This window comes from Myotis brandtii, unplaced genomic scaffold, assembly GCF_000412655.1.
Source record: "Myotis brandtii unplaced genomic scaffold, ASM41265v1 scaffold407, whole genome shotgun sequence".
Classification (NCBI taxonomy): domain Eukaryota; kingdom Metazoa; phylum Chordata; class Mammalia; order Chiroptera; family Vespertilionidae; genus Myotis; species Myotis brandtii.
In genome coordinates this window covers 379,672-390,818 of record NW_005365639.1, presented here as the reverse complement: position 1 = coordinate 390,818, position 11,147 = coordinate 379,672, and the positions used below count along the sequence as shown (strand labels likewise).

The 11,147-nt window shown below is 51.4% G+C and overlaps 1 protein-coding gene across 6 annotated transcripts in view; it reads right to left on the bottom strand.

The window, feature by feature from the left end:
- The window catches only part of EEF2K (eukaryotic elongation factor 2 kinase), a 53,519-nt gene that overhangs the window by 29,529 nt on the left and 12,843 nt on the right, over nucleotides 1-11,147 (bottom strand). For 5 of the 6 annotated variants that reach the window (XM_005873351.2, XM_014545419.1, XM_014545418.1 and 2 more), the window contains one exon: nucleotides 1,227-1,327. In XM_005873351.2, coding sequence (XP_005873413.1) covers nucleotides 1,227-1,327 — 101 coding nt within the window. The other variant, XM_014545422.1, reaches the window with a different exon arrangement.

The window sequence follows — 11,147 nt, the reverse complement described above, 5'->3', positions numbered from 1 at the left end:
ACCCCCACCCTGAAGGGGGTGTGACCAGCCTGCAAACACTCATCAGCCCCTCACCCAGGCTGGCCAGGCACCCCAGCGGGACCCCCACCCTGATCCGGGACACCCTTCAGGGCAAACTAGCCAGCCCCCACCCATGCACCAGGCCTCTATCCTATATAATAAAAGGGTAATATGCAAACTGACCCTAACAGCAGAACTGGAAATGACTGGTCACTATGACACACACTGACCACCAGGGAGCAGACGCTCAATGCAGGAGCTGCCCCCTGGGGTCAGTGCGCTCCCACAAGGGGAGCTCTGCTCAGCCACAAGCCAGGCTGATGGCTGCCAGTACAGCGGTGGTGGTGGGAGCCTGTCCCGCCTCCTCAGCAGCGCTAAGGATGTCTGACTGCAGCTTAGGCCTGCTCCCCACTGGCAAGTGGACATCCCCCAGGGAGCGGGCCTAAGCCAGCAGGTGGACACCCTCCAAGGGGTCCCAGACTGCAAGAGGGCATAGGCACCGGGCCTCTAGTAATTAATAATAACACAGGAATAACTCTGTGTTTCACATACAACTGTAAATCTAATTCTGTCCCTGCTGGTATATGAACCAAGCATTCCCTTTTATCCTTAAGCTGCTGTGAACTGAGATTCTGTTACCCACATTTGAAACAGAATTCTGACTAATTTGAAGGCACTGTGCTGACCCTTGACAAACCTCTCTCCCTGGGGCAATAAGGGAACTGAGAGGCTTGGCTCATTCAGAGCTGGAGGGGTCTACAGAGGTCACGGGACAGGGGCGGGCTCCAGGGCAGGTCCATGAGTCTCCTAAAATTATGAGCAAAATTAACGTATGTGTGCAACTTTCTGAGATGGCCCTCGTCGGGTTCTCAGAAGGGGTCCCCAGTGCCTGACACGCCCCCTGCCCAGGCTTTCCTGATGACTAGACACAGCGCCTGGAACAGCGCCCAGCACGGAGAGACTCAGGAAGGGCCCCCGGCCACCGCCGTCCTCTTTATCCTTATTATATCAATGGTGGTGTTTGTGGTTTTTTGTTTTGTTTTTCATTCTTCCTGAAACCCCCTGAAAATACTCTTCCCTCCCTCTGCCTTCCAAGCAGGGATCACACTGGCTGATGTCTGTAGTATTCCCTTCTCCTTGATCTCCAAGGGGACTCGGGTCTCACTGGGAGCAGAGCAGGACCCAGGAGGCCTTGGGGTCACACAGCCGCCCCAACAAGTGCTGACCTGTGGCGCGTGGCATACTCGGTGGCGATGTCCTCCAGGTGGAACTCAGCCCAGGGGTCGGGCATGTGCTTGGCCTTCTCGACGGCATGCTTCCACGCTTCCTGCAGAAGGCAAAGGGCGTGTCAGCCAGGGGCTGCGGCACAGGGCGGTCCAGCCCCTCCAGTCCTGGAGTCCCGGGGCCCCCCACCCCGGGGAGGCATCCGTGAGAGAGAAACAGCCCCATCCACCATCCTTTCAGGAACCTAGTCCCCGAAGGACCCTATCAGCTCATGGGCACAGCCCTCCCGGGGTTCAGGCAGGCAAGATTGCTAACAGCGAGTGCTGGCCAGGGTGCGGGGAAACCGGGGGTGCCCCACATGCTGCCCGTGGGTGTGAGACTGCTCTCAGAGGTGATCTGGAAACCTCAGAAAATAGAAAATGCAATTCTTTATTTTCACTCAGAGTTCTCCGTTCTAGGAACGTGTCTTACAGCGAACAAACGCAGTGTGCAAACCTGCCCGAGAGGCGCCATGGCTGTGGCTGTGTGCACCTATTTCACTGCCCGGAATGAAAGTCAGAGACAACATGACCCTCTCGGCTCAGGATACTTCAAAACCATACAGAAGGTAGGTCGCCTTTACATGAACATAGCACTAGGTGCTTAGCGACAGGTTCCCACGTGATGTGCCAAGGCCTGGGGACCGGGGAAACCCACCGCCTGTGTGCCCTCCCCTGCCGTGGCGGTGATGACTACAAACACCATCCAGAACTTTCACGGCTGCTGAGGGCCAGGCTCTTTGGGAACCACCCAGGAAGATGACGAAGCCACATGATGAACAAGAGAGAATTCTGATTCTCAACTGTCTCATGGTACAACCCCATTTGTTTTAAAAACCTCATTTCATTGCTTTTACATAACCTCAAAGTGGAATCCTTCCCTGCCCCCACCAACAAGCACTCCCGACACCCACTCTAGGTGATCCTCTCCCTCTTTCCTGACGAACCTGAACCTTTGCCCTGCGGCCACCACAGCATCAGAGACAACTCCCTTCCAGGCCCCAGGCCGGAGCCAGGGGAGGAGCCGGAGGGCGGCTGGACAATGCCGGGCATGGCAGCCCACCTGCTTCCAGACCTCCTCACCCCCCGCCCCATCCCTCAGCCATCAGACCAGCCCTGCAGAAGCCTGGCCTCCCACAGACTCGGCCCAAACAGGACAGCATCCTGCCCGTGCCCTGCCCCAAGCCCCATCGCTGGTCCTGCTCAGAGGAGACAGGGCCGAGGAGCTGAGCCTTCCAAGAGACAGACAGACAGACAGACAGGCACACACACGCACATGCATACACACACGCAGCCCAGGGCTCCTTGCTGGGCTTTCTAACATTTCCAAAGTCAAAAAATAAAGCCTGTAATTTTTTTCTTTTAATTTGGAAGCTAATTCACATTTAATAAAAATACTTGGGGAAAAAAATACTTGGGAAAAAAGAAAAACAACCAAAAAGCAAAAAAAACAAAAAGGAAAAACAAACCTGCCACAGGCCATCTACTGACAGCAACTATCATCACTGGTTTAGACTAACTAGTTCTTTCCAGATCCTTTCCATGCATTAAAAAAAGAAAAAGAAAAAAGTTTTTATTGATTTTTAGAGAGAGAGGAAGGAGAGGGAGAGAAATATCGATGATAGAGAAACATCAACATTGATTGGCTCCTCCTGCACACTCCCTCCTGGGGACTGAGCCTGAAGCGGGCATGTGCCCTGACTGGGAATTGAACCTCCTGGTGCATGGGTCGAGGCTCAAACACTGAGCCACACAGGCCAGCCCCGTGCATTTTTTAAATAAGTCTGGAATGACACTGTCAGTTAATTTACAGCATTTCAGGAGCATGGGTCGATGGGACTTGGTGCTTTTAGTTAGTGATCTGGAGTTTTGTCCTGACTCCAACTGTGTCATCTGTTATCTGTGTAAGACAGTGCAAGCACCGCAGAACTCTTTCTAACACCCATCCCCCGCTCTGCACTGGCACGCCGAGTCTGAGAGCCCTGCAGGCGCACATGTGCTGCCTGTGTCCGACTTAACAGCACCTAGAATGTCTTTCCATGGCATATGGACACGGGCTGGTCGACCTCACTTGCCTCCATGGCTGTGAGATATATAATGTGTAAATGCACCTCGAGGTGTTTCTCCCTCAGTTCTTGGGCAGCGGGATCCTCTCCAATACTTCCTAGTGCAGACAGTGCTGGAGTGACATCCTGGTGTGTGGATGTGCAAGATCTCAGGAGGATGAGCCTCTGAGAAGTGTGATTGCTGGATCACGTTTAAATTTACAATTTGAAGCTTTCCTCCAAAAAGGTTCTCCTAAGTTATACTCCAAGAGACAGCAAACATATCATTTAGAAATTTTAACACAAACATGACTGTGAATTTACAAGGTAGTTGGCATAAGGATCCATGGTATGGTTTATTGACTTGGCCATTCACTTATGATTCACCACAGGCAGACTTTGAGCTCCTCGCTGGTTTCTCCCTGTTACAAATAACCCTGCAGCTGACACGTTTACAGCTGAGGGGGTTTCTGAACTTCTGTAGCTACAGAGGGAAGGCAGCGGCCACCGGCCCCACCTGCCGGGCGCCTGCGGGTGCCAGCAGCCAGTAGGCTCCCTGAGCGTGCCTGTCCAGGTGCCCTGTCCTGTGCCTAACACACAGCTTTCCAACCGCGCCTCTTTCACCTGGGGACTCAAACGCTCCCCAGAACACCAAAGACAGGGGCCCCACATTAGATTACGAGTACCCACAGAAATCACCTCCTGGCTGGAGGCTGTGGCACAACCAAAAACAGTCAAGGAGAAAAGAATATTACAATTAGAGTGTTATTCTACAGCATGAAACTTTGCGAAAAAGCAAAACCCAGAAAAGACACATGCCATGCCTTGTTGGCAGCAGATGGGTTTAATGCAACTGCATTTTATAAAAACACAGTATAAAAAGTCCTATACTCAGACATGGTTCCCTTGACTCCCGTTCCCACCCAACGCTGATTAGCTGTTGGAATATCCATTTCCTTGTTTACAAACAACGAAGAATGTTTTGACGACCAGTGGTCAACTTTTTCTTGCCCCCAAACCTGGGGTAGCAATGTTCCCAACAGAAATAGTGGCTCACTGAGGTCACAGTGCTCACTCCAGGTAAGCAACCCCTGCCTGCGCTGAGAGTCACAGGTGTACTATTTACCCATCAGGTTAGGAAAAACAGGCGTGTATGGGTGCCTGGGAAGTGAGTCCTCTCAGACACTGTGAAGGCAGTGGGAGTGGGTACTGCCGCCACTGGTTATGGGAGTGAGTCCTCTCAGACACTGTGAAGGCAGTGGGAGTGACGTCCTCGCTGTCGTGGGACCCAGCCGTCTGACCACCTCCGGGTGTGCGCAGGGGAGCTGGCCCAGAGAGGCGTACACTGTGCACGGTGACGCCCGGTCGGTGACAGTGGTCCCACAGGGTTATAACGGAGCTGAGAATTCCGACCAGCTGTTGTGCCGCCGTAGTGCTTGTGATGACCATAAGTGACCATGTTGCTCAGTTATGTGTTTACTATATACAGTTTTATTGTTATTTCAGAGTGCACTCTTCCTACTTATGAAAAGCACACCTCCTGTTTACCGCATCTGGATTGCAGCATTCTCTCTCGTGCTCGATTTAATCTCATGTTGCTTTCTAAGTTCAGCCCGAGTGTACAGCGCTTACGAAGGCTGCAGTAGTGGGCAGGATGTCGCTCCTGCACACTCACTCACTGCCACCCACAGCGGCTTCCAGTCCCGCAGGCTCCCCCCATGGTAAGTGCCCTAAAGGGTGTACCACCTACAGTATTCAGTACCAGCTGCACAGGCATACAGCTGGGAGCACCAGGCTCTACCATGCAGCCTGGTGTGTAGCAGGCTGTCCCCTCCAGGGGTGTGTAAGTGTCTCTAAGATGTTCACACACTGACAAAATTGCCTAACGAGGCGTTTCCCAGAACGCACCCTGTTGTTAAACCACACATGACTGTACTTGCACACAGCCGTTAAAAAGATCAAGGTGCTGACATGGGCAATCTCTAAGACTTATTGTTTAGGGAAAAAAGTAAGTTGCTACATAATGCAAATCATATAACCCCATTTAATGGTGGTGGAAACCCATAAGTTGCTATCATAGATTTCTAAGGGTGTATGTGTCTGCAAATCTATATATATAAAACCCTAAGCGGCCAAATGACCGAACAACCGAACGACTGTTCATGCTATGACATGAATGCAGGAGCTGCCCCCTGGTGGTCAGTGCGCTCCCACAGCCAACCTCCCGCGGCTGGCCAACCTCCTGCGGTCTCTCCCCCAGGCCAGCTGCCCCCCGCCCTCCCATCAGCCCTGATTGCTGGCCAGGCCAAGGGACCCCACCTGTGCACAAATTCATGCACCAAGCCTCTAGTACATACATAAAAGTCTATTTACATATAACTGCATTTAAAAAGGTCTGAAAAGTGACTTCCACCAAACAGATACATGATTCTCTCTGGGAGCAGAGGATGCGAGGTTAATGGAGACCAGTGTTCTCTGCACTGTGTGTGTTTTAGGTTTGAGATTGTCTTAGGAATCGCACATGTAAATCAAAGCCCACAGAGGCCACTGGGAAGATGATTTTGCAGACCCCGCAGCTCTCACATTCTCTAGTTCTGAAGACCCCAAAACTCATCTGTGAGGGCTAATGAACCTTGCACAGCAGGACTTGGGGTTTGGTTCGGTGGATAGAGCGTCGGCCTGCGGACTGAAGGGTCCCGGGTTCGATTCCGGTCAAGGGCATGTACCTTGGTTGCGGGCATATCCCCACACATACACAGCCCACCCAAAGATATCTGCATCATAAATATCAATAAAAACATATATTAAAAATATATATATATATATAAAATTTTTTAAAAACACCCAACTTGTCAAGCCCCAGTTGCCTGCTCTTTCACAAAAAGAACAAGGGCCAAATATAGAGTATTCCACTCCTAAGCATCTACCCAAGAGAAATAAAAACATGTCCACACAAGATTGCGCAGCACTATTCATAATAGCCGAAAGGGAGAAACAACCCACAAGTGCATCAGCTGACGATGGATAAACAAAATGTGGTCTATTCCTACAACGGAGTAACACTGGGCAATAAAAGGAAAGGCAGTACCGGCAGAGGCCACACCTGGGTGAGCGTGGGAAACATTATGCCAAGTGGAAGCAGCCAGGCCCGGAAGGCCACAGGCTGTATAATCCTCTTTGTATGAAATGTCCAGAAAAGGCAAATCCACAAGGACTGGAAGTAAATTAGTGGTTGCCAGGGGCTGGGTGGGATGGGGACGCTGGGGGTGATGGGTAAAAGGTATGGGCTTCTTCTTAAGGTAATGAAAATGGCTAACATTGACTGTAGTGATGAATGCATGATTTTATGAATATACCAAAAGCCATTGAATCGTACGTTGTAAATGGGTAAGTTGTGTGGCATGTGAATTATACTTCACTGAAGATGCTAAAAAACTTTTACAAAATAAACTAAAAGCAGGGGGACCCTTGTGCCGCAGCACCTCCACGGAGGACATGGGCATTTACAGCACAAGCACAGACTTTGGAAACATGGTCCCCACAGCCTGACTCGAACCTCCCCCACCTCCTGCTTTCCAGAGCCCAGGTCACCAGGTGGCCCCTGCCCAATGCCAGCATCGCTCTTTTTCCTTCATCTGCCCAGCAGGCCCTTATCTTGTTGGAGGGCCAAATTTTTTTGGACCCAGGATGCCTAAGCTTGCCTCTCTGTGTCTGCATTCTCAGAGCAGCAGGCAGAGCTCAGAACTGGTCACCCGCTGCCTTTGGATGTGCACAGAGCTTCCTATGGTCGCTGGGCAGGGGCAGAAGCCCAGTGCTGCCGGGGCGTGGCCTCCCAGGGCTCAGGTGGGCAGGGCTGCCTCTCTTCCCAGTGAGTCATCAGACATGCCTCCTCCGTGTCGTTCCCAGTGATGGCTGTCCCTTGAACAAGCTGTGAGAGCCACGCTGGGTGCGTTGAAAAAAATCAGTATCATCACCAAAGTCTGCCAACAAGGGTGCAGGAAGCAGGGATGCCCATACATCCTGGGGGCACGGATACTGGTACGACCTCTTTGCAGGGCAACCGGCAATGCCCAGCCAACTTCTACACCTACAAATGTTTTGCTCCAGCCATTCCCCCTCTGGAGGAGGGGTGGGGTACCTGGCTGCACACCCCTATGGGCAGGAGAACATACAGGGATACTGTGGAAGCACTGGTTTTAGTAGCAGGAGACTGGAAATGACCTGCATATCCATCCACAAGGGACTGGCTACCTATATTATGCTGCTCCCAAGCAATGGCATGATATTCAGCCATTACAAAACAACAGTTGTGGCTCAGTTGGTTGGAGCGTCATCCCATGCACCAAAAAGCTGCAGGTTCGATTCCCAGTCAGGGCACATGCCCAGGTCGTGGGCTCGATCCCCAGTAAGGGGCATGCAGGAGGCAGCTGATGAATGATTCTCTCTCATCTTTGATGTCTCTCTCTCTCTCCCTCTCCCTTCCTCTCTGAAATCAATAAAAACGTATTTTAAAAAACAAGAACAAAATATGCAAGACAACACACCGCAGTCATCCAGAGCAGCCAGTGGTGAAGACCGCAGAGGCTCGGCTTTACTGTCTGTCAAATGCTAACCGTCAAGGTCTGCTGTGCAGGTTACATGAATGGACATGAGCCGCGTGCAGCGAGCGCCCAGCCCGCCCACAGCGCCTGCTGGGAAAGCCCTGGCTGGCATCAGCCCACCGTGCAAGGAACGAGGGGCCAGAGGCGGGAGGCTTTTCAATGTATGTAATTCCTACACGTGAATTCTTTTTACCTTGTTCATATATTTACACGCTATAAAATATATGCATTTTAAACTCTGCTCACATACATTAGAAGCACATGTATTACAGCACTGAAACAACATAAGTGTCCCTCAAGAGGGCTCACCGAACCCACACACCTCGTGCGACGGAACACAGTGTGATCCACCTTAAACACGGGAGAGTGTGCTGATGTGGAGCGATCCCCAGTGTCCCAGGCCAGGAAAGCAATTTTTAAAAATAAAATGTCCTCCTCTATTAAGAAATGTAAAACATAGATTTGCTTATCCTGGAAAACAGAGAAATGAGAGAGAAGGAGAAAGGAGCGACTTGCTCGTTACCAAACTCTGTCCCTGTGGGCACGTGTGGGTGGGCGCGCACCGGCGCGGAGCGGGCGGAGGGCCTGGTCTGGGCAGGGACAGAACCCGCCATCCAATCCACGCCCAGCACCTGCCTGGTGGAGCTGCTGGAGGAATGCCAGGTGGCCATTTTGCTTAAACCAGCCAGGTTGCCATGTCAACAGTAAATAAAAAACAGGTTAGGTGTGTTGAGTGCCAGGGAGAGTGAGGTTTGGAAAACTGAGCTGCTGTCTCCCTCCAAAGTCACCACCGGCCAAGGAACCCCACTGAGCCCACTTCAGACGGCCTAGGGCCTCGGTCGTGGGCACCCGAGAGCTCCACCTTGCCGCCAGGCTGACCCACCCACAGAGAATGACAGGCGACAGGCTCAGAGCGAGCTCAGAGGTGCCCAGCCCCAGGAAGCACAGGGGGTGGCCAGGGCACCTGTCTTCAGCTCAGGTCCCAGGGAGCCTCCCTAACCATTCTACAGACACACAGACAGACGGTGACAGAGGCTTCAGGGAGAGACACCAAAGGCAAAGCCAGGCTTGGGGAGGGCTTGGAACTTCGCCTTCTTGATTTGATTTTTGCTTTATTGTTCTAAAAACATTTTTTCTGCATGTAAGTAACATACATGTAGTTGTAAAAGCTCCAAATGTTTAAAATAATGTGTAATGTATAATATATAACATATATAATATGTAATAATATAGATCATCAAAGTCTCCCTTAACTGCACCCTCCCCGTCAGAGAGAATTACTGTTCATTATTGCATGCAAAATTCTGCCAGTTTTTGTCATGTAAATACAAATATATATGTATATATATGCTTACATAAAAGTGGGATTGTATTATATTTCAACTTGCTTTTTTACTTATCAGCATATACAAAAAAACAGCAGCCCTAGCCGGTTTTGCTCAGTGGATAGAGCATTGGCCTGCGGACTGAAGGGTCCTGGGTTCGATTACAATCAAAGGCATATGCCTGGGTTGTGGGCTCAATCCCCAGTAGGGGGTGTGCAGGAGGCAGCCCATCAATGATCCTCTCTCATTATTGATGTTTCAATCTCTCTCTCCCTCTCCCTTCCTCTCTGAAATCAATAAAAATATATTAAAAAAATAAAATAAAAACAAAACAGCATATGAAAATCAAAACAGATGGTACGTAGGGACCAGCACTGTGCCAAAGGCTCTCCACAGACCCGCCCCCAGATTTACACATCTTCCCCGGTTCCCAAGTCAAACCACAGGGAAGGTCACCTCTGCTCGCGTGTAATGCAGCACTCGGGGGAGCCTGGGTCTGTAACAGGCTCCTCTGGACGGACATTTGAGCGGTTCCCCTGTTTTCCTTCATCCCCAGCAGTGCAAAGCACACTCCAAGTGTGTAAATCTGAGCGCTGGTACAAACACTTCTGTCCTGGTTCTTGGTGGAGGCGGGACCCCATGCGGGATTTGCAAACATAGACGGAGAATACTTGGGGTTGTCATAATGAGTGGGGTATGTGGCCCTTGTGGGCAGGGGCCAGGCGTGCTGACTCGCCTGCAGTATAAGGGACAGTCCTACCCACTAAGAACTGTCCCTCCCAAATGTCAGCAGCACCCTGGATGGGACCCTTTGGCTGAGGATGGATCTTGGAGAAGGGATTGCCGCCTGAGCTAGAAATGTTTTATTGTAATAACTGCCGTCAGTCAGATGGCCCACAGGGGCTTTATGCAAATACTGTCTTCCATGTGCTCTTTATAGAGACAGCACCCACAGGGCAGTGAGCTCAGCATTCAACCATCGCCTCACTGATTCCAAATGAAGCACCTACTGTGTGCACAGCATGGCTCTAGGCACTGGGGTGAGTGGTGGAAGGTCACACAGGGCCCTGCCCTCACGAAGCTCATGCTCTAAAGCAGTGGTTCTCAACCTTCTGGCCCTTTAAATACAGTTCCTCATCTTGTGACCCAACCATAAAATTATTTTCGTTGCTACTTCATAACTGTAATGTTGCTACTGTTATGAATCGTAATGTGAATGTCTAATATGCAGGATGGTCTTAGGCGACCCCTGTGAAAGGGTTGTTCGACCGCCAAAGGGGTCGCAACCCACAGGTTGAGAACCGCTGCTCTAAAGCCACGCCTACAGAAAAAACCCTTCCTGGATCACTCGGCCTGCGTTCCCTTTAGAGCTGTTGTGGTCAGAGACTGTCCATCCGTGTTTAAGACCCTTGAGCTTGGGGACCCACTCAGTGTGTGCTAGAGGCCCCCCAGACCCGTTTCCTGAGAACAGGCAGCTGTATGGAGCCCCTCCTGAGTCCTCCCCCGCTCCCCCCCTCCTCCCAGAGACCAGCAGGATCCTCCTGCCCTGGAAATAGCCCCTCTTCTGTGACCCCCCAGCCCCATCCCATGCCCTGGCCAGCACTGACCACATCAGAGATGGAGGATGCCTGACCCAAGCTAGGCCGACCAGGTTCCCCTCCTCCCGCCCGAGGAATTGGGGTGCAGAGGTCAAATCTGCCTTTGCATGTGGCTCCATCTGTAAGGAGGGGACCGTGGCTGGGAGGCCCATTTTCTCACTGTGCAGACCGAGGGGCAGAGAAGAATAAAGAACAGGCAGAGAGGGCCTGGCCGGGCAGCTCCGTCAGTTAGAGCATCGACCTGATACCCTGATACGCCGTCAGGGCACATATGAAAATCGACCAATGAATACATAAGTGGAAAAACAAGTCCTTT